This window comes from Esox lucius, chromosome 1 (assembly GCF_011004845.1).
Source record: "Esox lucius isolate fEsoLuc1 chromosome 1, fEsoLuc1.pri, whole genome shotgun sequence".
NCBI lineage: Eukaryota > Metazoa > Chordata > Actinopteri > Esociformes > Esocidae > Esox > Esox lucius.
Window position 1 is genome coordinate 35,554,861 of NC_047569.1, and position 26,978 is coordinate 35,581,838.

Below are 26,978 nucleotides of genomic sequence, written 5' to 3' on the forward strand. Positions count from 1 at the left end.
AACCACTTAACATTTTCCTCTCTGTCCATGTCATTCCTGTCCATTTCAGACAACGCATCACAGGAAACTCAAACTGCTCAGGGTAACTATTGGCCCTTTATTTGTGATTTTGTTTCTCCACTTACAGGTGCTCTTTAACGTAGGACTGTCACTGGATCTAATAAAGATTAGAAAAAGCGAACCATATTTTTGACCATTTAGTGTGGTGGTGAATGTATGAGTAGTTGACGTGCTAGTTAGAATGACGTGCTAGTTAGAATGGCGTGCTAGTTAGAATGGCGTGCTATTTAGAATGGCGTGCTAGTTAGAATGACGTGCTAGTTAGAATGGCGTGCTAGTTAGAATGGCGTGCTAGTTAGAATGACGTGCTAGTTAGAATGACGTGCTAGTTAGAATGACGTGCTAGTTAGAATGGCGTGCTAGTTAGAATGGCGTGCTAGTTAGAATGGCGTGCTAGTTAGAATGACGTGCTAGTTAGAATGACGTGCTAGTTAGAATGGCGTGCTAGTTAGAATGGCGTGCTAGTTAGAATGCAATGGGCTCTCTGAAGGAGGATGAACTACAAGCTCTCTGGTCTCAGGTTGATAGATGGTAACTTAGCGGCAAAAACACATGGATGCTGCTGAGGTACTGAGCTGTCCCCTCCCTCTGTCCCCCCCCCCCCCCCCTTGTCTCTCTCCCCACCCCCAGTGGACATGCCAGAGTACAGCCTGACAGGCGAGTTCTGCAGGAAGCACTTCCTAACAGGCCTGTTGCTACGGGAACTGGGCCTGGCGTTGCAGGACGAGCAGGACCTGCGCCACCTGGCCCTGGCCTGCCTCAAGAACCTGATGGCCAAGCACTCGCTGGACTCCCGCTACGCCATGAAGGTCCGCCAGCAAGCCACAGACATGCCTCGCGTCCCAGATTGGGTCCGAGATCACAGCCTCTTTCCAAGATAGTGCACGACAACTGTTATGTGTGCCAGCTGGAATGCTGATTTACCCTCACGACTGTAATGTCTGTAGGACCATACAGCGGTTCTAGCCTTGTCCCCTTTTAGCATTTTGTCTGTCATCAGTACACTTCAGGAGTGTTTGCAGGGTCAAGGTTTTCTCACAGATATTGGGCTGTGTGTGAAGGATCGCATGGGTGTGTTGAAAGGGCAGGAAACAGCAGGAAATCATTAAACAGGGCACAGAAATACTCCCTGCCCTCCAGTCCTGTGTACAGGAAGCAGGCTAAGCAGTGCAGCATTCCCACTGGGACTTCGGAGCACCCAGGAGAGGAGGAGGGAGGGATGGATGCTGGGATGGTTCCAGGCTGCGTCCCAAATGGCACCCTATTTCCCGGACAGTAAACTAGCTTTGACCTGAGCCCAGGGAAATGCCTGGTCCAGCTCTGGTCTATTGTAGTGGCCCCTGGAGGGAAGAATGTGGTTTAGGACGTGGTCCCAGACAGACAGATCCCATATGAGATTAGGAGCCCGCCAAACCCAACACTGTACAGCTGTTGACAGATTTTTACTTCTGTCTCCATCTCAATCACAGACAGTTTAAATCCCATGACAGTTAGTCTCTGTAGTCCTTTCAGGCGCTATCACTCCCTGTCTCTGTCTCTTACTGACGGTTTTCACTGCCGTTTTTTCTCACCGCCTGACTTCCTCTGTCCCTTTGTGAGGTGCTTCCTGTCTTCCTTCCCTGTGTGACATCCTCTCCTTCTACACCAATGTTCTGCAGGAGAAGCAGGCGAGGATAGCGTCCCTCTACTTGCCTCTGTATGGCCTCATCCTGGACAACATGCCTCGCTTCTTCCTCCGAGACCTGTTCCCCATCTACTTCACCTCCAGTGACCAAGTAAGAGCGTTGGCAGCAACCCTGGAGCCGTGACCCGACTGCAGGCCAGACCAGCTGCAGCCTGTAGCCTTCCATTGCACTGAATTCCAAGGAAAATGTCAACAAACCACTTTAATAATGATGTCAAAGTTTGGCGCTCCACTATGGACCTCCTTCAGGGTCATGTGTGTCCCGTACCAGCCCACCCCGGAGGGAGGGGGGGAGGGAGGGAGGGAGGGGGGAGGGGGGCAGGAATAAAAACATACCCAGGCCCGGTTGCTAATAGTATTTTTACAACACAGGAAACTGTCATTTATCTTTAAAACCTGCATTTACAGTTCCCATTTATTTATGCCATGCCTCAGGGAGAGCCATTTAAAGTTTATATATTTGTTATTGGCAGGTAATCCGGCTCTAACCCAGGCATACTCTCTGGAGGAGTCCTTAGTCGGTTGAAAGTTCTTAGTTCGAGTTGTGTTTAAAGTCTAATATCCTGTTCGCCAGTGTCACGTCGAGCTGTTTGCCTCTGGTCTGGGGGTGGAATTATTTAATGTGTCTCTCGGGCCTTTTTGAGTTACTGTGACCTCTGACCCCGACCCAGGGTTCTCGAGATGACTTGAGTGTGGGAGGGGGAGTGGTGGCTCAGGTGCCCCACGTCATCCGCCATGGTAACTCGGTGGATGCCTCCTTCTCCAAAGAAGTGCTCAATTCCATCACAGCCTTCTCCACGCTGGCCGTATCCACAGGTAACCATGCCGACTCACGGGGTTCTCTGATCAGCATAGAGTCCAACCCTAGCAACGGTGACCGGAACAGTGAGAAGATGGACGGTTGTGAAAAGGTGATAAAAACAACAACATTCACTGAGCTGCAGTGTCCAATGCAATTTTGTGAAGACAATGTGCTGCTTTAAAAAACTGCTTAAAATATATTTATCTTTCTCTGTCTCTATCACACTGTCTCCGTCCCTCTCTCTGTCTCTCTCATGCTGTTTCCGTCCTTCTCTCTGTCTCTCTCACGCTGTCTCTGTCCCTCTCTCTGTCTCCTTCAGTTTGCCCGTCCTCAGTCTCTGATTGGCTTTGGATCTCGCTTTGACAAGCTGGACCAGGCCGAGACTCGCAGTCTGCTCATGTGTTTCCTCCACATTATGAAGACTATATCTGAAGGTGAGACAGCTGACTCCACAGAGATCCTGTAATTCAACGTTTGTTTTGTGTGGGTAACCCCTTCAGTGCCGGACTTTAGCCCATACACACCACAGTAGCGTTGCTGCCAGTACTCTAAAGACGTATCTGGCTAACAGGATATTATTACTTCACAATCTGGCACAACGTAGTCCTGTGGGTTGGTGTGCTTATATTGACAACTTTGTCTTTCTTGAATTTGCAGAGGTTATGGTTTCCTACTGGCACCGAGCCGTTCACCAGGAGATCTCTGACTTCTTCAACATCCTGGAGTGAGTTTTCTCTGCTTTAACACTAGCTGCCTCTGTTCACGTGTGCATGGACAAATAGTGACGGATGAAATAGCCCTGATTCACTGTGCTTTGGCTGGAGGTGGGGAGAGGAGGATGGAGGTGGGGAGAGGAGGATGGAGGTGGGGAGAGGAGGATGGAGGTGGGGAGAGGAGGATGGAGGTGGGGAGTTGGAACAGAATTATTGGAGAGCTAGTAAAGGGGAACAAGTGAGAACGATAAAAGAGAGAGGCTATAATATGGTGGTCATGAAATATTCTTGAGGGAGAGATTTTGTTCCCCTCCATCCTCTATTCATTCTGCTGTGAATCCACCATTTCCTCTCTGTGCTGGAGCGACTGTTATTTTAACAACCGTTAAACTCTGAACACGAACACACACAAATTCTCATCACACACAAATTCTCAGCACACTGTAATTCTCAGCACACTGTAATACACACTCTTCTTCCCCTATGCAGGCTGTGTCTTCAACACTTTAGGTTCCTTGGGAAGCGCCACATCGCCAGGTTGGTGTCAGTGCTTCTGCTCTGCACCCTGTGCGGCCTGTTGACAGAGTGTGCGTGCGTTGTGCGTGCGTGTTTGTGTGTTCTGTATAGTAAATGTTTAGTGTGTGGGATGGTTAAATGCAAATCATGATGACAGCAGTTTATGTGCACAAACACACACGCACACAGACACTCACGACACCTTCATTCCTTCCACACACACACACACACAGTACATTTTACATAACGGCCTGTCCACACAAACACGTGTGTGTGTGTGTGTACGTATGTGTGTGAGTGTACGTATGTGTGTTTGTCTGTCTGTGTGTGTACGTGTGTGTGTGTCTGTCTGTACGTGTGTGTGTCTGTCTTTGTGTGTACGTGTGTGTGTCTGGGTACGTATGTGTGTGTACCTGTGTGTGTGTCTACGTGTGTATGTGTGTGTACGTGTGTGTCTGTCTGTACGTGTGTGTGTCTGTCTGTGTGTACGTGGAGCTTGGAGCAGGGCCATTGGCTTCCTCAGTCAGGCGTTCTCTCTGCCTGGATCTTAATTCCTCCCAGCTAATTTACTGAGGCCTTGTTTCCTCCTCATGTGAAGAAGACATTTCTTTTTTCTTCTTAGTCTCTTTGTCTGTGCCAGTAGCAGGCTGGGAATGTGATGTGTTTAGCTGTAAAGAGGCAGGGGCTGGGGGACGTCCCAAATGGCACCCAGGTCTTATAGTGCACTACATTCACTTTGTCTAGGGCCAGCCCTTAACATGCAACCTTAATCAGAGAAGTTATTCGGGGATTGAAATACATCGTCTTTTTCTCCCTCTCTTTCTCGTTCCTCCTCTCTCTCATTCTGTCTGTCTCGTTCTCTGAGGCGTGACGCCTAGCCCTTTGATGGGGGTTTTTTTTTCACTCTTTTTTTTTTTTTTTTTTTTTTAAGTGTGCCGATGACTTGAAGTCCGTGAATCGGCAGATCTGTTTGAAGGTTTCACCGAGACGGTCCTATAACTTATTCTGTTTCAGTTGTGCCTCAGTGGTTTTTTCTTCCTGTCTTTACCTCCTCCTGCCCGTGTCTCTAGAGAAACACTGACGCACAAAACACTGCCCGCGTCCCAAACGGCACTTCCCTGTACAGGCCCTCGTCAAAAGTAGTGCACTACAAAGATAGAAGAAGGCCATTTGGGGCATATGATCCAAACCGTCTTCTTTATACAGTTGTGTTTGTATTATGGATATAGCGCGTTAAACACACGTTGCTAAACACAGATATTACATGTTAAAACACAGTTTACATGGAGTGCGTGCGTGCGTGTCTGTTTCTTCTGTGCTTCATGTATTGATGTGTTTATGGTCTGTCTGTGAGACTGCACATGCATGCATTACCTCACTGCATGGTGATTAGGACGGTGCAACAAAGTTTAAATGTAAAACTGACAATGTAGAGTGTGTGTGTGTGTTTGTCTGTGTGCGCGTGTGTGTGTTTGTGTGTGGTTATGGCATGGCTTTGCTGCTGCAATATTTACGCGAATGATCTTGATGACTAGCATGATGACTATAATGCTCTCTGTCCCTCCTCCCCAATCATCCCTCTATCCATTCATTCACCCATCCATCCACTGCTCAGCGGTCTGTTTTTGTAGCCCTGTTAGCACACGGACTATTGCTCATTGAGATAACGTTAGCTGGGCCGATTAGGCATTGGCTTAGTTGATCTCTTTGCATCTTAATCTTAAGTCCACAATGCCAATCTATTCCCTGCAATGCGCCCTATTTTAGACCAGGCCCCATGAAGACTAAGAGGACACATAGGGCTTTGGTCAAAAGTAGAGTACTATGTAGGGAATAGGATGCCATCTGGGACGGTGTCTTAGTCTCTCTGTCGCCATGTACTACAGCTTCTGTATTCAATCATGCAAACTAGGTTGGATTTATTAAAGCTCTTTCACCCTTGCTCCCAACTAATACTCTATATAGCGCTTGGAACATGTCTCACACCTAAAGCCAACATTTAATTAACACTGGAGAAGAAAATCTAACCTTGCTATGTCAATGCGACTGCGTCCCTTACTGAAATGACCCCCTTCTTTTTCTGCTCGGCTTCATGGCTTTGTCTGACCCGGGACCGTATTCGCCAAGCCTCTCAGAGCAGGAGTACCGGTCGAACGTCTGACCCTTCACGTCTACATTCAGATCCGTTATAATCCGCTGCTCACTCTGAGACGCTTGACAAATACACACCCTGACGCTTGACTTGCAACGAAGAGGCCGATGATGATGATGATGATGATGATGTCGACAATTGGGGGGGGTGTCTTAATGCTGGTGTCATTGTTGAACAGGAAGCTAGCGGCTGCAGTAAAGCTGGCCCAGGCCACCCAGAACAATGGCACCTTGAAGGGCTCTAACCATTCCAGCCAGTCTTCCTCAGGCATCCTCCCTCAATGGTAAACACACCGAGGCCACCAGGGGCCCTCCACACGGGGAGCCGAGTGAAGTTGACCCCTAGATACTGGTCTTGGGTCTGTTCTTGCACGTTCCCCATACCGCCCCCAGCTCATGCTTGCGGTTGGGGTAGATCCTAGATCCGTACCCAGGGGGAAACTTCACCCAGGAGCTGCACCCGACGTCCACACGTACTCTATCTTCTTCACACTACGGAGCCGAGCTGTGCCTCACCAGCCTGGGAATGTAAAGGACCGCTTCGTGATGATGATGATGATGTCCTAGTCAGTACAGTGTGGTTTGGACGAGAGTGTGAAAACTGAGCCAATTGGGTTTCTGTGCGCCGTTCGTTCCGTGAGTTTAATCCGCCATTGCCCCTCGTCGGTGCCATCTTCCTGGTCCGGCAATGTGAGCGTCCATGGTGGACGTTGTGAGTTTGTCATGTGACAGTGTGGCAGCCACTCAGTCATGGTCCTCAGTCTGTTCCATACGTGTGGCGTCCTGTAATTGGCTGGTGCTTTGTCTGCATACCCTCCCCCACTGGAATTAGAATCCCTTGTGTTAACAGAGATCCCTTTATAACTGTGAGATGGCTAACATGCATGCTGTCAGTGTAACAGGTTATGTTTTTTTCCTCAGACGTTCTCACGCAGGCGGTTTAATTGCAGGCATAGAGACTGTATCAGATTTGTGTTCAGTGGGCACAAAATATGTAACATATTGAAACATGAAATTATTGGGGGGTTTTATTGTAAAAAGTATTTGTTTAAAAATTCTCCTACGTGTTTCGTGCTTACTGAACACCCCCCTGACTTGAGCTGGGAGAGCTATTTGTGAACCCTTTGACCTCTGACCCTCTGGCCACCAGGATGCTGTCGGGACAGGACGGTCATCGCCACGCCCGCTCCCAGACCATGCCCATCATCCGGGCCAAGAACGCCCTGACCAACCCCAAGCTGCTGCAGATGATGGAGACCGGTAACGCAACCACAAGTACGCCCGCCTCTCCCTCCGCTGCTAGGCACTGCCGACACGGCGCACTAGCCTTCTACTTTTACCGAACGTCAATGGTGCTATTTCTTAACTGTTTCTAAGTAATGTTTTGTGGGGGGATGTTTTTCTAAAGTTAGGGATAGGGTCAGTGTTGTGCTGCTGTGTATCACTGCTTGTCTCTCCTTGTCTCAGACGGAAACATCCCCGAAGGAGACCACCTGAGCCCCACGGACATCGAGGCCAATCTGTCCACCGAGGTTGCCCTCACCGTTCTGGATGTCCTCGGCCTCTTTGTCCAGCACCACAAGGTCAGACAATGACACCGGCCAGTGTCTCAATGGTCAAATGCAAACATGTACAACTGTTGCGACTGGGAAAATGCTGGTACTTCTTCCCCCAAAACTTCCTAGAAATTCCTGAAATACTGGATGAAAGGTATCTGAAATGTTCTATATAGGATTTCTGGGGAAGTTCCAGTGATATTGTAAAAGCAGTTTTTGAGAGGTGGTTATTTATTACGGTAATTTGTAGATCAGCTCGTTTCCACCTCTACTCTCAGAAACTGCCATTCATTAATCTATTTTGACAGAACACTGTCACCTGGTGGACATACAAATAACTACAGTTATTTTTTCACCCTGTTCATTATTTGCGCTGTTTCACCATAATGTTTCTGACATTCTTTATCTGTTTAAGGCTGGCGACTTGTTCCATTTCTGTTGTTCTTGGCTACTGTGCAGCCTTCTAAACTCTTACAGACTTTCTTTAATACAAACATTATAGAGCAACTCAGAAATGCTATACTGTCTGAGATCTGACCCATTGCAGGTTAATGTCATGCATGTGTCCCAAATGGCATTCTACTGTTGAGATATAGGGTGTAGTTCTGAAGCATCCAGTGTTGACTGCTGTTCCCTCTCTCCCACAGAAACAGTTGCTACAGGACGAGGGTCAGAACCTGCTGATGAAGAAGGTGTTTGACACATACCTCCTGTTCTTCCAGATCAACCAGTCCACCAACACCTTGAAGCATGTCTTTGCTGCCCTGCGCCTCTTCATACAGAAGGTCCCTGCACTGACAGATAGCCCACATGCGCGCGCGCGCACACACGTACACACGTACACACACACACACACATACACACACACACACACACACACACACACACACACACACAACTTAAATATATTTTGTCATACAGCATCATTGATACCAAACTCTCTCTCCTTTCTCCCCTTTTTTCTTTCTTCCTCTCCATCTTCCTCTCCATCTTCATTTTTCTGTTTCTTTTCTCTCCAACTTCCTTTCTCTCTCCATCTTCCCCTCTTTCTCCCAACTTCCTCCCTCTTTCCGTTTTCCTCTCCCCCACAGTTCCCCTCTGCGTTCTTCCAGGGCAAAGCGGACCTGTATGGCTGTTTGTGCTATGAGATCCTGAAGTGCTGTAACCACCGATCCAGCTCCACCCAGACCGAGGCCTCAGCGCTCCTCTACTTCTTCATGAGGAAGAACTTTGAGTTCACCAAGGGCAAGTCCATCGTTCGCTCCCACCTACAGGTCAGTGTGGAGTATTACACTTACATTTTAGTTATTTGCCTGGCGCCCCGGTCCCCGGTTGGAATCAAACCCACAAACTCTGGGTGTGTATATGTATGGAGTGTGTGTACAAAGTGTGTGTGTGTACAATGAGTGTGCGTCAGAGCTCTCTTTATATCCATGTATTGTTTGGTGAACACAGAGCCTGGAGAGAGAGAGGCCTGGACGGCTGGCTGATCTGTCTGAAACAGGCAGAGACTTCACACATCACTAGCCTGTTTTTAGAGCAGTTGTGACTAGAATCACCAGCTCACCTCGGCTCCTCTTCATGCTCTGTTTCCTCTCCCCTGCAGTTAATCAAAGCAGTGAGTCAGCTGATCGCAGACGCTGGGATTGGAGGCTCACGCTTCCAACAGTCTCTGGCCATCATCAATAACTTCGCCAACGGAGATGCTCCTCTCAAGGTGAGAACTGGAACTGGACTTCTAGGCAGTCCTAAATTGCATGGTGTTCTCTTCATAGTGCCCTACTTTAAACCAGGGCCCATTAGACTCTGTTTAAAAATAAGGCATTATCTAGGGAACAGGATTGCTGTTTTGGAATAAAAAAATCACTTTGCCATTTAGCTGTCGTTCCTCTCTACCAACCAGAGATGGTTGTTATGCTATGACTGAGTACACACAGAAAACTATTTCTTCCAGTAGCAACACGCGTTGAAAAAAACATTCCAGATAAAACGCTTTCATGTCAGATAAAACCCATTTTAGTTTAAAATAACAATTACATACCAGAGCTTCAATATGTTAATTACAAATGGTTGAACCTGATGTAAAAAAAAAGATATATTATCCCAGAGATTTTAACAGCTTGGACAAATTATCTTATTAAAAAAAATGAATTACACTCAAAACAATGCTTTTTCAATCACCGTAGGAGAACTATTTTCTGGTTCCTGGGAAAAGCCTTTTTGGTTCCATTTAGAAATAATAGGTTCCAAGCAGATGAGAACCAAAAAGGCTTCTGCCATGAACCAAAAGTAGGGTTTCCCTACAGGTATCAGAGGGGCACTTTTGTAACCCTTCATATATTTTCTTTATAGTCAACAATTAATCAACAATTAACACCGCTTAATGAACTTGAACTATTATAACAAGTGTGTCATCCATCCGCACTCCGTTTCCCAGAACACATCGTTTTCTGCCGAGGTGAAGGACCTGACCAAGCGGATCCGCACGGTACTGATGGCCACGTCCCAGATGAAGGAGCATGAAAAGGACCCAGAGATGCTGGTGGATCTACAGTACAGCCTCGCCAACTCCTACGCCAGCACACCCGAGCTCCGGCGCACTTGGCTGGAAAGCATGGCCAAGATCCATGTCCGCAATGGAGACCTCTCAGAGGTACAGCATGCCAAGAAACTGGCCATGTTGTAGGTAGAGGGTATGGATACACAGCCCCTCCAACACACTCAATAACAGGCTTCTAAAAGGGTTATTTGGCTGTGCGTATAGGGGAATTGAGGTGTTTGGTTCCTGGCAGAATGTTTTTGGGGTTTATGGTTTAACCTTTTGGTTCTAGGTTGAAAAGGGTTGCCTACATTGACAGCTGATAATCCCTTTTGGGTTGTCCTTTTCTGAAAGTACACCCCTGATGTCAGTGAGGTACGTTTATGGACTGATTTATACTGCTGTGACCACAGCCGTCACTTTGGCGACCGTCACGGATTCTAGCCAGAGGCTCAGAAGCTCACCTCAAATGGAAGATTTCCTAACACATTTCGCAGGTCCAGGCCTGGTTCAGGTTCGTCATGGTGACCAGGGACCAAGTGTATTTCAAGCATCTACAAGTAGGGGTACTGATCTAGGAACAGCCCCCCCCCCCCCCGCCCGCCCGCCAGTTCCTAAAATCTAATTCATTGTGATGTAATTTGGCCAAACTGACCCTAAATCAGCACATTTTCTGATTCGTCCCCCTCAGGCGGCCATGTGCTACATCCACATCTCTGCGCTGATCGCTGAGTCCCTGAAGAGGAGAGGTGAGCATCCCAGAGGCGTTACCATGGCCACCCCGCTAACAGGCTTCTACAGTGTGCGTGTGTGTTTGTGTGGGCGGACACGTGCACACTGCGTGCTCTTTGGCGTTTGCATCCTTGTGTAGAAAACATCTAACTTCTCTGAGTCTTCTGGCTACCTCTGGCCAGTGTTTGTGACATCATCATTCAGCGCTGTGTGCATATGGCTAAATGTAACCCTTCTGAGCAGATGTTTGTTTCTAACCTGTGGTTCTGCATATAAAGAGTGGAAATGGTATGTTTGGGCGCACGCGTGCGTGTGCGCGTGCGTGTGTCAATGCATTGTACAGCAAGTACATATGCTGCATGTTTGTCATGTGCCTTGTGTGTTAGCATGCAACGAGTGTGTGTGTGTGTGTGTTTCTGATTATATAAAGGAGACAAAAATGTCCCTAAACTGTTAAATTACTAAAAGTTGACTGTAACTGTAATTTTTTAAATGTCAAACACATAACATACATCCACACTTCAGATCTGGCTCAATCCAGAGTGTACTTTCACACAGAAACACAGAGAGACCTCTCCGAGACACAGCCTCTCCATCCAGCCTGTACTGTTATACACAAACACGGCATCCCTGTTCCCCCATACATCTCAACGTACTGCACACCATACGGGAATAGTGTGTGATTTGGCGCACACCTGCGACCTCACATGGACACTTCTGCGTGTGAAGTACATTCTTCCATGACAGGGGGCGCTGTGTCCAGCCGTGTCTGCTTACTATCCCTGCATGCTTCACCGTCCAGAGCATGAGCCGTCATCTCTCTGTCCCTCTCTGCCGCCGCCGCTCGCCTGTGGTCAGCATGCCCTGTAAAAGAGTGGCTTGTGGTGGCGTGGGAAAAGCAGCGCAACAGCCGGTGGAAAATGTTTAAACTCCTATACTCCTCAATCACACAGGCTACTGGAAACCTGACAAGGCCAGGATGTCAGGCGTGGTTCCTGAGCAGCCCAGTGTCATTAACTGTAGCCCCTTACTAACCCCTTGGGATGGAGAAAGTGAGTGTGCCGCCCTGGGGCCTGGCTGTGAAACGTGGGGGGTGGTGGTTCGGGGGGGGCTTGAACTGTGCTCACTAAAGAATCAGGATGAACTTTACATGCACCAGGTATTTAATATTGTGAACAGGACCATACTATCAATTTTAATGCCTCAACTGTCACCTCAACTACTTCAGATAATACTTCAACTGGCCAAATGGAGTGAGTTTTTACTGATGCACAGGGTCATGTTTTGAAGTTGACTTTGCAGTGAAATAGTAGTAGGATTTCTAAGTAGTTGGGATATTGGAATGTACCCTTTTACTTTCAACACAAGCAGAATTGAGTACTGAAGTGTTTTAGCGGTCTATGGGACAGATTTTCAGTGTGCGCCCGCCAGGCTTGGAATTTTGTCATTTTAGGGGCAAGGCCATTGGCCTTTGGTTTCAGAGAAATGTTTAGGGCACAAAGGCCCACATAACAGAGCACAAAAGGCCATTGAGTGAAATAAGAGGATTTGGAGCTTACAGATAAATCCCTTGAATTGCTGATAAGAAAAAAAAACATGCATGGCATGAAAACATACAAAATATGATATAAAAAAAGTGAATAATGTATCATAATAGTAACGTATTATAACTGATGTTTTTTCCACATAAAAAGTTAAATTGTCATGTTTTAATCACTGAAATTACATCTACTCCTCCCTCAAAATGTGTACAGATCCTGTTTAATTTCAGAAGTTTTATTTGGGAGCGTTCACACGACGACAAACAGTCTACGGTATTGACGGTTAATTAACGTTAAGACTAGCTAGCATAACATTACCTCTGTTACCCAAATGTAAACTGCGAAGAACCTTTAACATCACAATCACCTGCGCTAATGAGTACGACATGAATAAACAAATATATTGAACTTTCTGTGCGCGGAGCAAGTAATGTTTTTCAAACATTCACCACAAACGCTGCCATGTCCTGCGATGTCAAACCTACCGTTACTTCTCGGAGCCCTCAAAAAGCGTTCAGGTATATTCTCCCACTCGGAGGTCGTGAACACATGAACACACCTTCCAAAACAGAGGTTTGATTCGGGTAAACGCTAAATAAGTCCGCTATCATTCGATAACTGGCTAGCTTGCTTACCTGCATGTAGTCCGTTCTTGTGGTTGTTCTCAACTGCGAACTTCGAACAAACTGTTGACCGCAAGTTTTTCACAGTGAAATTCCTACGCTAGCGCCCGCTACAACCCGCGTACAGTCCTAGGGTGTGTCACAACCGGTTGTGGCCGGGAGGCTCCATTGGCAGAGACATATTGGCCATGCATTATCACAGTCTAAGGCAAGTGGGGGGTCAGCCAAGCGTTCCTAGTCTCATAATTAGGAGTTGCTGCCATAAAAGGATGTTGTAACTACTGATAAAAAAATCGGATTAAAATCGGGGTAAAATTGGATTGAATAAAGAATGTTGGCAGCTGCAGTGTTTTGTAGTCCGCCTCTCGTCTACCGTGCCCCTACGCCGTAAACAGGCCTTTACTGACGTCCACCAGGTCTCACTTGATGTGTGTTCGGAAAGCACGTTCACAATGAATGGTGTGTGTTTAGGTTTGTTGATATGGAGCACAAGGAATGTCACGTACCACACACAGTACTCTGTGGGTGTGTGTGGGTGTGTGGGTGGGTGGGTGGGGGTGAAAGGAAGTATGCGGTTCATGTGTTCATACGTGCATACGATGAAAGGCACACAAGCAAAAACAGGAGCTTGATAATATGTTGTTCCCATGAGTCCCCCTGTCCCTCCCTCTCTAACGTCTCTAATTCTGTGTGATACCTCAGCGTCCTTCTCTATGGGCTGGGCAGCCTTCCTCTGCATCACGCCCAACGTGAAGGAGGAGGGGGCTATGAAGGAGGACACAGGGACTCAGGACACCACCTACACAGAGGTACTGTCACTGCCACTGGGCACAATGCTAAGAACCTTGCTGGTGTTTCAGCTCAGATGTGAAAAGTCCACTCGGTGACAATACAATGCAGATTCTAGCAGAATGGATATTTGACGAGCTTCCATATGCTACACAGCGCTGTGTCGGTCTGCTTTTCCCATGTGTAACGTGCCGTCTGTGTGTAACACAGGACACTCTGGTGGAGCAGCTGGAGCTGTGTGTGGACTACCTGTGGAAGTCTGAGAGGCACGAGCTCATAGCCGATATCAACAAGCCTGTCATCGCCGTCTTTGAGAAGAGGAGAGATTTCAAGGTGGGGGGGTTTGGGGGGGGCTGTTTCTTGACCAGGCCCTGGACACACGGTGGGAAGAAGGAATTTAGATCTGGATTTACATTGTGTGTGTGTGTGATCCACAGAGGCTGTCTGAGCTGTACTATGACATTCACCGCTCGTACCTGAAGGTGACGGAGGTCGTGAACTCCGAGAAGCGTCTGTTTGGTCGATACTACCGAGTGGCCTTCTATGGACTGGTAAGTGCAACAAATCACTGGAAATGAACAACACACCTCATGAGTGTGTGTGTGTGTGTGTGTGTGTGTGTGTGTGTGTGTGTGTGTGGCGTTTACTGGGTCTGAGTACCAGTCTGTTTGTGCCATTATCTCAGCACTCTGCAGGTGTGCAGGGGACATCTGGTACAGACCCAGTCCCTTCTCGCTGAGTATCTCCATTGTCTCCCATAAGGGATGCCAAACTCTTAGATTCACTAAGCTGGTGAGATGGGTGCAGAGGAGTCTGAATCCTTTAGACATTTTACCTTTAGTGAAAAGAGAGAGGAGCGAACCTGAACCTGCTCCCCCGTCAGAGTCTTTAATTGCTCTGTCTGCTTTCTTTTCTTCTATTTGGTTTCTCAAAGATTGCGGTAAGTTTTTGTCTCTGTTGTTCGTTTCTGCTCTTGCCTCCTGTCCTCCCGCTCTTCACCCTTCCACCAGTAATAGCCTTTTAACCTCTAAAACAACGAGTCAGACTCCCTGTCTTGTTGTCTATGTGTTGTATGCATACAGTATATATGCTGTATATGATGTGTATACCTGGGTTGGTTGTGTTTCTGTTCAGTCAATTTGGGTATTGAAGTATTATTCAGATTCCAATTGGTCTCATTGAATATAAAGTAGGAAAACAATGTTTCAAATTTGAATTAAAGTAGCCCCAGAACTTACAGAAATGAAATACAACCGACCCAAACCCTGATCTCTAACCCAGTACCTGCCTCTTATAATCTCCCTTCAATTATCCCAGTGACTAATCTGTAGCTCGTGTGAGCAGATCTCAGTACAGTTTATGTCCAGACGACATAACATACATGCAGGCAGGCCAGACCAGGGCCCAGACAATTAACCAACCATCTCAGGGTTTGGACTACTGATTTGGGAACAAGTGAAGATCAAAACCCATACACTAAAACACTTTGTGAATGTGGGTCTGGGGTCTAGAACCGTGGAATATAGGGCTGTTTCTCAATTGGTCTCTCCTCCATTCCTTTCATCCTCACACCCGTACACTAAAACACTTTGGAGAACATGGTCTAGGGGAAGGTACCTTACCTTCAACACAGTTGAGGAGCAGAAGAGATTAACCAAGGAGATATTTTGAGACAGAGTAAAGGAAAATAACCCTCATTGCTCTTTGACCCAACAGTACTTCGAGAACTACATCTGAATGACATCTGCTTCATCCAGAACATAACACTGTCGTTTTGTCGTTGTCTTTTCTGATTATGTTTGTGTTCTAACAAGCTGATGCAACACCAAGAAACAACTGACTAGACAGCTAGAGATCCACAGTAAACCACAAGGAGGCAATGTTAGCAAAGACATTGTGACAAAGGGCCGGTGGCCGACATCAGACGAACTGTTATACAATCCACTCACATACATGCACTACATAGTACTAATAAAGAAATACTGAAGCCGGTTTATTTAAAAGTTGACATTTCGGTCAGGTAGATGATGTTCTTAACCAAGCACACAGACAGTCCAGTCCTGTGTAGTTGGGTAACGGGGTGTTTCCGTAACAGGGCTTCTTTGAGGAGGAGGAGAGTAAGGAGTTCATCTATAAGGAACCAAAGCTTACGGGGCTGTCCGAGATCTCCCAGAGGCTCCTCAAACTCTATTCTGACAAGTTTGGGGCTGACAATGTCAAGATGATTCAGGACTCCAACAAGGTCAGTCTGCTAGCTCCCTCCAGCTCCCAAACACTTTCCCGTTTATAGGTTTAGTATATTGTTATTCAGAGTGTATTTTCCTCAGATATTCTCATTTTGAGAATCCATCTTAGGCAAAGAGCCAAACACACAAATGGGATTTTCAGTTTGCTAAATAGCATCTGCAGTTGGATTGGCCTTTAGTCAGATGAAAACAGAACTCTGGCCATCCACACAGCAGGAGGTTTGGGGTCTATATGGGAATTCAGGAGCAGAAAAGAAGCCCATTCATTCAAAACCATCCACATTTCCAGCATCTACTCGATTCTAATCGCTGCCATTAAAAAATTTGGAGCAAAAATTACACAATTTCTATTATTTTCTGCAAAATCTGTTTGGAAAAGAAGAATTGTTTTTAACAATTTAATTGTATCACAACATGGAACGATCAGTTTGAAAAACAATGGGCATTTTAAGAGTGAGAGTCTTTACGTGACATAAAATGCTGTGAAATCGCCCCCCCTTCAGGTGAACCCTAAAGACCTGGACCCCAAATTCGCCTACATCCAGGTGACCTATGTGGTACCCTACTTCGATGACAAGGAGCAGCAGGAGAAAAGGACGGACTTCGAGCGCCATCACAACATCAAGCGCTTCGTGTTTGAGACGCCGTTCACTCTGTCTGGGAAAAAGCATGGTGACGTGGAGGAGCAATGCAAGAGACGCACCATGTTAACCAGTGAGAATCCCAGTATCCTACTAATCATCTGTTTTAAAATAATAAACTTGGATTAGCAAACACCACTGGAACACAGATCATAATGGGCCTCTGTACGCCTGTGTAGATATTCCATTGAAAATCAGTCGCTTCCCACTACAGTAGTCATTTACAACATTAACAATGTCTACACTGTATCTCTGATCAAGTTGATGTTATTTTAATGGACAACCAATTAGCTTTCCTTCCAAAAACCAGGAGATGTGTGTGTGTGTGTGTATATATACATCCATATATATTCTACATGGATAGAATCTGTCATTGGTTCCTCACACCTGTCTCTCCCCTACCTCTCCTCCTGCCCAGCGAGCTCCAGCTTCCCCTACCTGAAGAAGCGCATCCAGGTGGTGGAGCAGCAGAGCACAGAGATGAACCCCATCGAGGTGGCGATTGACGAGATGTCCCACAAGGTGTCCGAGCTCAACCAGCTGTGTGCCATGGAGGAGGTGGATATGATCCGGCTGCAGCTCAAACTGCAAGGGAGCGTCAGTGTCAAGGTGAGGGAGGGAGGGCTGGGAGGGAGGGAGGGAGGGGAGGGGAGGGAGGGATGGAGGGGTGGGAGGGAGGGAGGGAGGAGATAGAGGAAAGAGAGCTGGACAGATACGGAGAGACTCACTCAAAGACAACTCAGCGGAGCGAACACAAAAGGTTCTGGTAGTACACAACAGAGACAGACAACCAACCAGAAGAAACACCCACACTAACGCTGCGTTCGATCTACACTTGTTGAAGACAGTGTCTGGAAGTACTCCGTGAAATAAATCAATGTTCCTCGGTTGTCTGTGTGAATGGAGCGTGCTTCGCGGAGCGACGGCTTGATGCGGACCAGTCTTAACCTGCTGCAGCGGCACAACTGAAACAGGGGATTATGGGTCATGAAAAAGCTGCCTAAGCTACTTACTGTCTGTCATCGACTGTTTCCCACTGTGTAGCCGTCAATCAGTAGTATTAGTCTCTTTCAGCATTGGGATTTGGCATCGTATGGATGAGTCTTAATTATATTTTCTTCTTCCTGTCGTTTTTTTCCTGTTGAAAACAATGCTGGTGGATAACCTTGAATTAACCTCATAGGTGAATGCTGGGCCAATGGCGTATGCCCGTGCATTCCTGGAAGAAAAAAATGCCAAGAAGTACCCTGACAACCAAGTGAAACTGCTCAAGGAGATTTTCAGGTACTTCACACATCACTTCTAATGACTTGGGTCAAAGGCGAGGCCTCTTCTGTCCCACTTGGCACATTTAACCGAAACGTGTGTCTTTGTGTGTGCGTACGCATTGTAACCCCGGTGGGGATTAGACCCACGACCTTGGCACTGCCACACTGTGTCCAACCGAGCCACCTATAGACAAGGTTGGGCTCAGTTCAGGTCAAGCTAACTAAAGGCCCACAGGTTTTCCAGATGTGGTCAGGACAGGGAAATGCCGGGCCCTTACGTCGCCCTAAAGCTCTACGTCTCCCCCTGCAGGCAGTTTGCGGAGGCGTGCGGCCAGGCGCTGGACGTCAACGAGCGTCTTATCAAGGAGGACCAGCTGGAGTACCAGGAGGAGATGAGAGCCCACTACCGGGACATGCTGACCGAACTCTCCACCGTCATGAATGAGCAGGTCTGTGGAAACCCACAGACACATTGACACTCGCTGTTTCTTAAGACGACTGGAGCTAAGTCAAGCGTCTCAGAATGAATGTGCCTAATATGGGATCCCAGTTGTTTTATTGACCGTGAGCGTAAAGGCAAGCCGATACTAAATCGGTTCGGAAACGCAATGCATAATGTGGAACCTGGACTAAACTGTAAGAAACAGAGCCATTTTTTAAAGCTGCACTAAGTAGGATTTATTTCTGTAAACAAACAATTACAGCATTTTGCAATTACTCACTGGTCAGAAAGCAGTTTCCGCACCAATGTCTGATAGGGAATGAAATTCTCAATAATAGTTACAAAAATTTAATAATGTTCACTTTGTTCTTAGCCTTGCTAACGTTAGCTTAGGGTTTCTGGTTGCTAGCTATAGAGAGCTAGTCTAAGTCTTCTTTAGCTTCTTTGCATTTGTAGTAGTGTATTCTGTACTAGACAACGGAGGAATTTGCAGTTTGTCATCCTGGTCTCTAGCTGCCATTATAGTTTCTTACAATAAGCAAACTTTGCTCCCTATGGTGTATATATGCTGTATATCATCCAGGTAAGATGAGCATTTACAAAATAAGCCAAGGAAGAAGGCCCACCACCAAGAAAGCGATTGGCTGGAAGAGGATTGCTGGAACAGAATTGGCTGGAAAGTCGCGGCATGCTACAAAAATTATGCATTGACATTTCACTGACACTGAACTGTCTGTGTTGCTAAACAACTCTCAGAGGGCCTCATTAGCTAATACAATATGTTGATAGGGGACAAAACTTTAGTGTTTTTATTGAAAAAATCCTACCAAGTGCAGCATTAAACGAGCATTAGCAACATACAGTAAACCTTTATTTCTTTCTGTGATGTCATTTATTTTCTTTCATGCAAGAGATCTTCCAGAGCCTGACCACAGCCACATCATCTCATTAAGTTTCTGTTCCTCTTTCTACTGTCCCCTAACTGTCTTTCTTAGACCCCCCACTTCACTGCTCCTCGTGGGTCCTTACTATACTAACCACTCTCTTTTACATATATATTTTGTAGTTTAGTTGGGTGGGTGGGTTTGTCATCCTACTTTATCTGTGTGATTTGAATGGTGTCCACCATCTGTCTCTCCTTCAAACCAAGATCCCTCACTCAAGACAACCGGGAGCCGAGCGGCACAGCGCCTTCTGAGCAGCCGGTAGGCATAACGGAAACTGCCAGTGCCCAGGTGGACACGCTGCACCAAAACTGCTCTTGGTGAGCGCCGTCGCTCTTCCCCCTGTCTGGAATTATACAGGAAGGAGCAGGGGAGTGGGACTGTGAGTTTGTGGGAACTGGAAAATAAGAAAGTGTCTGGGGAAATTCCGGAAGTCTGTAGACTGTGGTTGTGGTAGTCTAGCGACCGTGTACTCCGCAGTCCTGGTGAGGAGGATGATGATGATGATGATGAAGTCCACCAGGCTGCTGTACTGTTACTTTTTGTTTATACGTCCATGTTTGCACTCCCCTGCCGACTGCCTCGTCTCCTTACTATGTACGCAAACACACACACACGCACACACACAACATGCGCCTTCTCTCCATAGCCCCATCCCTTTAGAGAACAGTGACCTTAATGAGCTTGAGGTGCGTTCAGCAGAACAAATGTTTGGTTGTCATTCCGGTCACAACTATTTGGATCATCGTTTGATGGTTTTTCCATTATTCTTTTGGATACTTTTATGCTGCAGCTGTTTGCCACTTGTATTAAACAATTCCACAAGGTCTTGTAAGATGACAGTATAAGAAATTCTATGAAGGATTTCTACATGTTCAGTAGCCAAACATGAATGTTGAATGTTGCAGATCAAATTGCCATAAAAAGTGCCAACAAGATTTATTTTACTGTATGGCAGAGACATGGTGGTTCTTTATCATTTATTTTAAACGTTACACAACATTGTGACCTGCTGAACAGAGTGACATGTAGCCTGATTCATATTTGATATTGAACACACCTCCTGTTCCTGTTTGAATGTAGAGCAACTCCGCATAGCTACTTTGTATCCTAACATTCTGGAATTCCCAGCTCACAAATTTTCGAATGGAAAGTTTATGTTTTATAACATTTTTATGATTGATAATGTTGTTATTATTATTTCCTGTACTGTTTTAAATTGTAAATAAGAATTATTAATATTTAAAATTGTTTCTTTTTTTATATAAAAAAAATATATGATTTTTTTGTTTGGCTAAATTTAAAAAAAGGAATGAACAAACTAGTTGTATGTATAACAATTAAATAAACTTTGTTTATGTCCATAAAACCAGTGTTGATGAATTACACACTTGAAGTGATATGACACAAAAACCAGAATACATATATAAAGTACATAGCTCCAGACACAGTCCAACAGACATATACCGTGCCCTCCAGAAGGATTGGACACCTCAGTAAAGACAAATTAATTGGCCATGAATTTTTTTGGGGGGAGGGTTATCAGCTTGCTCCTACACTTAAAATAGGGGAAAGCTAACCTTTAATTCCTACATGCAGGTGTGCACTATAGGCATGTACTCCCCTTGCCAAAATAAAACCATTCTGCTACTTAAATGTCTAATTAGCTGGGAGAGCACAAATTGCAAGGGATCGGCGACCATCTGTTCATTCAGTCCTTGGTACTTTCTTGCACTCTCCTCTTCAACGTACCCCAAAGGGGTTCAATGGGGTTAAGGTCAGGGAACTGGGACGGTCATTGCAAAAGCTAGATTCTTGAGTCAGTGAGATTTTTGTGTAGATCTGGGAGAATGCTTTGGATCACTGGCCTGCTGAAAGATCCAAAAATGACAGTTTAGGCTCCTGGCAGAGGCAGGCAGATTTTAGTCTGAAATCTCCTGGTACTTGACCGAGTCAAGCCTGGCAGGACATCCAAATTGATTGTTGGCATGGAGGTGGGTTTTAATTATAGTTTTTGTGGCCTACTAGCAAATAAACCATTCTTGCTATTGCGTGTTGCGTTTCATGATTGCAGCATGATTGCAGTGTGTACCAGATGCAAATGAGCACATCACTGGGCTTTGTGAGTGTAAAAGTGCTGCTGTCAAGCCAAAAGGGGTACGTGAAAATGGTGTACTATGTCATATGTTTGGCAATATGAGGCCCATGTCATCCAACACATTCACTTTCAAACTTGAAATTTCAAGGCTAACTGAGTTACGATAGTGATTCCCACTACATACAGACATAAAAAACCTAGTCCTGGAATGCATCTTTACAACGATGGACAAGCATTCAGCTACAGTCAGTGTTTAGAGGCCTTTGTTGTTTGTTTTGCGTGAATAGTGAATCAAGGGAATTTGTGATCCAGATCGTTTTCCATCTCTCTGGAAGTATAATTACCGTCATAGCAGAGGACTGGATCAGAGTGCCTCTTTACCTATTAATGATAAGCCTCATGCTGGAGCAGCAAACACAAGAACACCATTAAGTATCCCAGTGGCTTAGCAACATGCACCCTGATTCAGGTATATGGGTAGTGAAAGGGGGCGGGGCTAGGGGCCAAAGGGAAGTTAGAAGGGTGTCATAAAACCCACCTCCATTCTTAACCCCACCCCCCACCACCACCACCTACCTCCCCATCTCCGCCTGCACTCCCTGTCTCCTGTATCTGTAGGTCTGAGTGGCAGTGTGGCAGTCCGTGAGACGGGATTGGGTTTCACTCCCACACAGACAGGCTCATGTATGATTCACTGGCCTGGGCTGCACCACAGTGGGGGGGTTGGATTTTCTGAGCCAGATGAATCTACGACGTGGTCTGCATACCTGGCTTCCTATTCCCTACATAGTGCCTTCCCCTGGTCAAAAGCAGAGCACTGGAGAATCAAGTTTCATTTGGTTCTCTGCCATGGGTGGATTCACATGCAACCTTATAAGACAGTGTGTGTATTGACAATGGATAACATAAATCAGAATCATTATTCCAGAGACTTATTTCAGCCAAACTAATTATCTAGTGTAGAAGTAAATGAACCTACTCTACCTGTGTACTGTCTCAACAAACCTCTACCTGTCTACTGTCTCAATAAAACACATATTGGACTCAAGAAACATTAATGAAATTAGCCTTGCACAGCAGTTATGCTCCTAAGTTCTCACTAGTATTTCTCCCTGTTTGAGCTTGTGACTCCATAACCCACGTTACAGTTCCTTACTGCACAAAATGTGAGAGTATTGTCTGTAGTCATTGCACTGACCTCTAGCTGCTGGCTTTATATAGTTAGGACATTCATATTCCAAAGAGCCATAGAACCGATCTATTAGTGTAACATAATACCAACATAATTATACCAACTCCCCCTGGAAGGCCCCTAATTACAGACACCTGATATCACGTTCTGATTGGATGGACAATCTAACTTTCATTGCTGGGTTTGGTTTTGGCTTATGACCAGTTATTTTTTTCAGCAGGTTTTTTCAGTACTTCAAGTCTGAAGAAGCACGCTTAACATATTTATTGACGTACCTAGTCGATTGAATGTGAAAAAATTAACTGGAAGGTGGGAGTAGGATGGTGGAAAATTGCAAAGATAGTTACTGGAGCGAAAGCTTCGTATTTAACTAACTTGCATGACTTAGCAATAGCAAGCTATTCCTTTTTGGTTATTACTTAGGCACTTACACTTTGTTAACAGATAATCACTTATCTGGCCAACATGATGGACTGCTTTTGAACTAGCTTATATGTAGCTAATTGTCTGTGTGTATTTTACGTACTTGAGTTCTGAGTTCTCCTAACTCAGTAATGTAAAGCAACACACAAAAATAAATCATTAAATGCACGCTGTACGACTTAGTGTGGCAATTGCAGCCTGATCCTTTGACAACGTATAAATTCATCCGGAAAGCAATTTGACGCATCGGGTGCACATTACGCCTAAAACCCCAACATGATCGTTGTAAAAATCCGAATAGGGCCTACCCCAGTGATGGGAATGGGAGATTGCCCTGGTATTGTACCGTGTTTTCGGATGGGATGGGATCCTTACTCGGTGGTTGCTAAAACATTCCGTGGCTCTTACTGTAAGAACAGGTTTGTAATCCCGGGTGTCCTGGCTAAATGTTACATTTGGCCATCAAATATAGGAGCGCACAATTATCCCTTGCTTCCAATTGGCTTCCCCTCCCTAGTAATACGCGTAACATGTCATTGCTGTAAATGAGAATGTTTCTCAGTTAAGTCAATTTACCTGGTAATATCAGGGGGAATACAATTTGTGTTAAAACAATCAGAGAGTAATTGTGTCTGCCTGTTGTTTTACCACCCTGTGTATCTATAATTTTTGTTGACAGACCTAATAAATATTTTAGGAGTTGTGGGTCGTGGGTAGTGAAAAAGGAGAGCCTGCAGCCGTAATTTGCCTCAAGGGAAATTGCAATCTGCCTTCGCAGATTTTTTTTTCAGCGGTCTTGCCTAGATTAATGTCGTTTTATCTCTATTGAACTTCAATGGAGTATATATTATAGAGCATGTTATTATCCCCACTTGGCTTAAATGTTCTGGGCAAAGATTTCACCTTGTCTATTGTTTAATACACAACATGCTTTTCCTGAAACACAACACCCTGCCCTAATTAATTAAACATTGCTTGTGTTCCAATGGCTGATAACCTGAGCCCTTTTAGTTGTATAAGTGGTGAAAGGCGACAGTCTTATTTGGACAAGATCTAGACTGAGATTGAGGGACTCCGACAGAGACTAAGCAGAGATCTAGAACAGGCATGTTAGACCCCAGGCAAAGCGAACTTCTCTCGCATGAGTCGCGGGTGTATGGGAAACCGTGGTTCTGGCAGCGGAACTCCTGCACTATGGAGAGCAGCCGGAGCCTCGCGCGGGTGATCATGGAGATGCGCAACGAAATTAAAAAGCTCGAGACCGAGAACAAGGTGCTGCGGGGGGAAATTGAACAGCCGACGAATGGGACTGAGCAGGGGGAACTGACAGTGCCACCCCACAACCTGCGACGGAATGCATCCGCGCCTGCGCTCGAGGGACAGTACAAGGGTAAAGGTTCATTTTAGGAAACGTTTTGCTATTGCAGTGTCAATTTAAACAGCGAAGTGTTAAACCTTGCAAGACTTTGAAATATAAACATTTATTAAAACGTGGTTATTTAAAGCGCAGATCACCAGTAATATCTGTAGCAATGTGTTTTCCTCGCCCTTGTTCCTGTAAAAGTTTGAGAGATGGGCCTGGAGAAATGTAACTACCCTTAAATGTATGCAAAGCTAAGGATACCAGGACTGACCAACCGTGATATCCAAGTTGAATTTGAATCATGTTTTGGGGCTGCTGACTGTGTACATCTCCTTTGTTTACAAACATTGGACTAAGATAGGTTGATATTTTGAGTTTTACAACCTTTATACTAAGCTCGTCAGACATCTATAAGTTTTGTTTTTCAATTGTTAATGGATACAATGTAATTTCTTAACAGGTTATAATTATTAATGATCAGACGGTTGTTTGGTTTCACAGAGAACATTGTGATGACGGTCCGTAGATACTCAGTGGCCTCCAAAATGCCAGATGTTATCCAGAAGAGTGAGGGTGAAGAGCGGCTACCAAAGGACGGAGACGTTGGACGGGAGAGTAAATCCAGTTGGGGTCGACTCCACCAGGAAGTCCACGCAAAGGGCCCATCCATTGTCGGGAACTCCACGCAAAATGAGATCTGTTCCTCTGCAACAAAATTAACCAACAGACTCTCTCTCCAAGAATATGTGCACAAAAACAGGTGAGCGTGTCTTCTCATCCAACCTCAATGGAACCTTTAGAAAACCTATTAAGAAAACAACACAATGCAGCATATAGTAGGTTACAATTAATACTTTATTTTTCAGGTCCAAAGTAAAGACTGTCACATTTCTTCTGCCTGTGGATGACATCTACACCAACCGACCAGCTCTGGCAAACCATTTGCCAAATCTGGATGCAACTGCGGAGACGGATTCGTGAAGTGAATATCGTACAAGTCATTAGTTGTACGACACTGATGCAGAGAGGTGGACACTTTGGTGGGACATTATGAAGACATATGAAGACAAGGGAGTTAAGACATTTACATTAACATCATTTACAGGATTGCCTTCAGAAAGTATTCAGACCACATCACTTTTCTATCAATCTACACCATACTCCACAATAACAAAGACAAAACACGTTCTGAGACATTTATGCTCATTTATTGAAAAACTCCTGTACATAAATATTCAAACTCTTTGCTGTGACACTCCAAATTTTTCTGAGATGCATCCTGTGTCCTTTGATCATTCTTGACATTTCTCTTGAATCCACCTGTGGTAGATTCAATTTTTTGGACATGATTTAGAAATGCACATACCTGTTTATATAAGGTCCCACACTTCACAACTATCCCTGCTTCTGCGAAGTACTCAGTAAAGTGCCTGAATACGTATTTAAGATATTTCAGTTTTCTATGTTCAATAAATTGGCAACTTTCTAAAACTGGGTTTTTGTTTGGTTATTATTGGAATATTATGTGTAGATTGATGATTTTATTTTTTTATCAATTATAGATTTAAATCTATAACCCCACAGAATGTGGAGGGAGTAAAGGGGTCGGAACTATTTCCCACTGAAATGTGTCAGCTACGTAATGTTTTTAGGTCAGCTAGAAGATTGATTTTGTCTCACCTGACCTCCACACAAAAAGGACTCCAGTTACAGTTTTTGGTTCCATCCGGCCAAATGATCCAATGCTCAGTCATCAGCCATGAGCCACAATCGCTTGCTCGGATCAGATGTCAAGCCCTACAGCCTTGAGGACACTGGAGGTGACAGCCGTTTTAGTGGCTATGTGGTCTCTGTTTTCCAGGCAACAGGCATTCGGGAATGTGATGTATGGTGACGGTGAAATCATCTAACCATCATCCCGCTAAACTCAGCCAACTAGACGGGTTTCACCTCAGACGTATATTGAAATAGTATTTGTTAAATCATTTTTATACAGGGAGCAACCAGAACTGGTCACAATGCGGACACAGTAGATTCATTCAAAGTTTTAATAGAGCTATGTAGATGAAAGAAAATGTAAGACATCGACAGGACAAGCAGGTGTGAGGGTTACCGAGACTTGTCAGGGAAGAATGTCAACTGTTTAGCGGAGGACACCGAAACGGGTCCTGATGTGGTTGTCCTATGGGTGAAATAAGGACCATCAGCCTCTATGGGAGTGGGACATGGGGACAAGGCTGCTCTAGTCAGCTTTTAGGATTTGGTAGACGTCCCCCTGACTGGTGTTCATTGTGGAGACTGCCATAGCGCTCTGAGTCGTGCGGTTTGCCTGTGAAACAAACACACTTCCCAGTCAGAAGGCTGTGTAGGAGAATACGGCGATAATAATAGGAGAAAAATTAAGAAGAAATTGACGGTGCTGTGATTTGTCTGGGCTGACTACAGGAACATGTATGATGTCTGTGGTGGTAGTCGTTGGTACAGTAGAGTAAATATTACTAACCATTAGATGACAATAAGTAGTATGATGATTATGAAGGTTGTGTAACCTTCAAATACTAAAATAATTAAAATGAAATAAATAATGTTAGAATATCCTGATTTTAAAAAAATGCTCTCTGGTGTTCAGGACATAGGGGGGCATCATGCGCTTCC

General features: G+C 45.4%; 2 protein-coding genes across 9 annotated transcripts in view; both read left to right on the forward strand.

Moving 5' to 3' along the window:
- The window catches only part of dock10 (dedicator of cytokinesis 10), a 90,855-nt gene extending 70,384 nt beyond the window's left edge, over positions 1-20,471 (forward strand). For 3 of the 8 annotated variants that reach the window (XM_034292436.1, XM_034292410.1, XM_034292452.1), the window contains exons 31-56: positions 50-82; positions 691-869; positions 1,719-1,835; positions 2,416-2,655; positions 2,866-2,980; positions 3,204-3,270; positions 3,749-3,796; positions 6,106-6,210; positions 7,077-7,201; positions 7,394-7,509; positions 8,130-8,267; positions 8,574-8,756; positions 9,089-9,199; positions 9,920-10,135; positions 10,713-10,770; positions 11,707-11,805; positions 13,620-13,726; positions 13,917-14,039; positions 14,144-14,257; positions 14,641-14,646; positions 15,802-15,948; positions 16,456-16,666; positions 17,012-17,202; positions 17,777-17,877; positions 18,172-18,310; positions 19,454-20,471. In XM_034292436.1, the coding sequence (XP_034148327.1) occupies positions 50-82; positions 691-869; positions 1,719-1,835; positions 2,416-2,655; positions 2,866-2,980; positions 3,204-3,270; positions 3,749-3,796; positions 6,106-6,210; positions 7,077-7,201; positions 7,394-7,509; positions 8,130-8,267; positions 8,574-8,756; positions 9,089-9,199; positions 9,920-10,135; positions 10,713-10,770; positions 11,707-11,805; positions 13,620-13,726; positions 13,917-14,039; positions 14,144-14,257; positions 14,641-14,646; positions 15,802-15,948; positions 16,456-16,666; positions 17,012-17,202; positions 17,777-17,877; positions 18,172-18,310; positions 19,454-19,501 (3,137 nt within the window). In that variant the 3' untranslated portion in view covers positions 19,502-20,471. The remainder of the gene's footprint in view (positions 1-49; positions 83-690; positions 870-1,718; positions 1,836-2,415; positions 2,656-2,865; positions 2,981-3,203; positions 3,271-3,748; positions 3,797-6,105; positions 6,211-7,076; positions 7,202-7,393; positions 7,510-8,129; positions 8,268-8,573; positions 8,757-9,088; positions 9,200-9,919; positions 10,136-10,712; positions 10,771-11,706; positions 11,806-13,619; positions 13,727-13,916; positions 14,040-14,143; positions 14,258-14,640; positions 14,647-15,801; positions 15,949-16,455; positions 16,667-17,011; positions 17,203-17,776; positions 17,878-18,171; positions 18,311-19,453) is intronic. The other 5 variants (XM_034292490.1, XM_034292462.1, XM_013134024.4 and 2 more) reach the window with 5 other exon arrangements.
- Positions 20,472-23,679: 3,208 nt separating this feature from the next.
- LOC109615747 lies at positions 23,680-25,814 on the forward strand. Its single transcript, XM_020046181.3, has 3 exons — positions 23,680-24,350; positions 24,825-25,083; positions 25,190-25,814. The coding sequence occupies exons 1-3, from the start codon at positions 24,068-24,070 to the stop codon at positions 25,302-25,304; spliced, it is 657 nt and encodes a 218-aa protein (XP_019901740.1). The 5' UTR covers positions 23,680-24,067; the 3' UTR covers positions 25,305-25,814.
- Positions 25,815-26,978: the final 1,164 nt, after the last annotated feature.

Bases quoted from the DNA above. Each gene is read 5' to 3' on its own strand.
- LOC109615747 (XM_020046181.3), top strand. From the start codon at position 24,068: ATGTTAGACCCCAGGCAAAGCGAACTTCTCTCGCATGAGTCGCGGGTG. The intron at 24,351-24,824 runs GTAAAGGTTCAT...TTGGTTTCACAG, and splicing joins GCTCGAGGGACAGTACAAGG to AGAACATTGTGATGACGGTC. The intron at 25,084-25,189 runs GTGAGCGTGTCT...TTTATTTTTCAG, and splicing joins GAATATGTGCACAAAAACAG to GTCCAAAGTAAAGACTGTCA.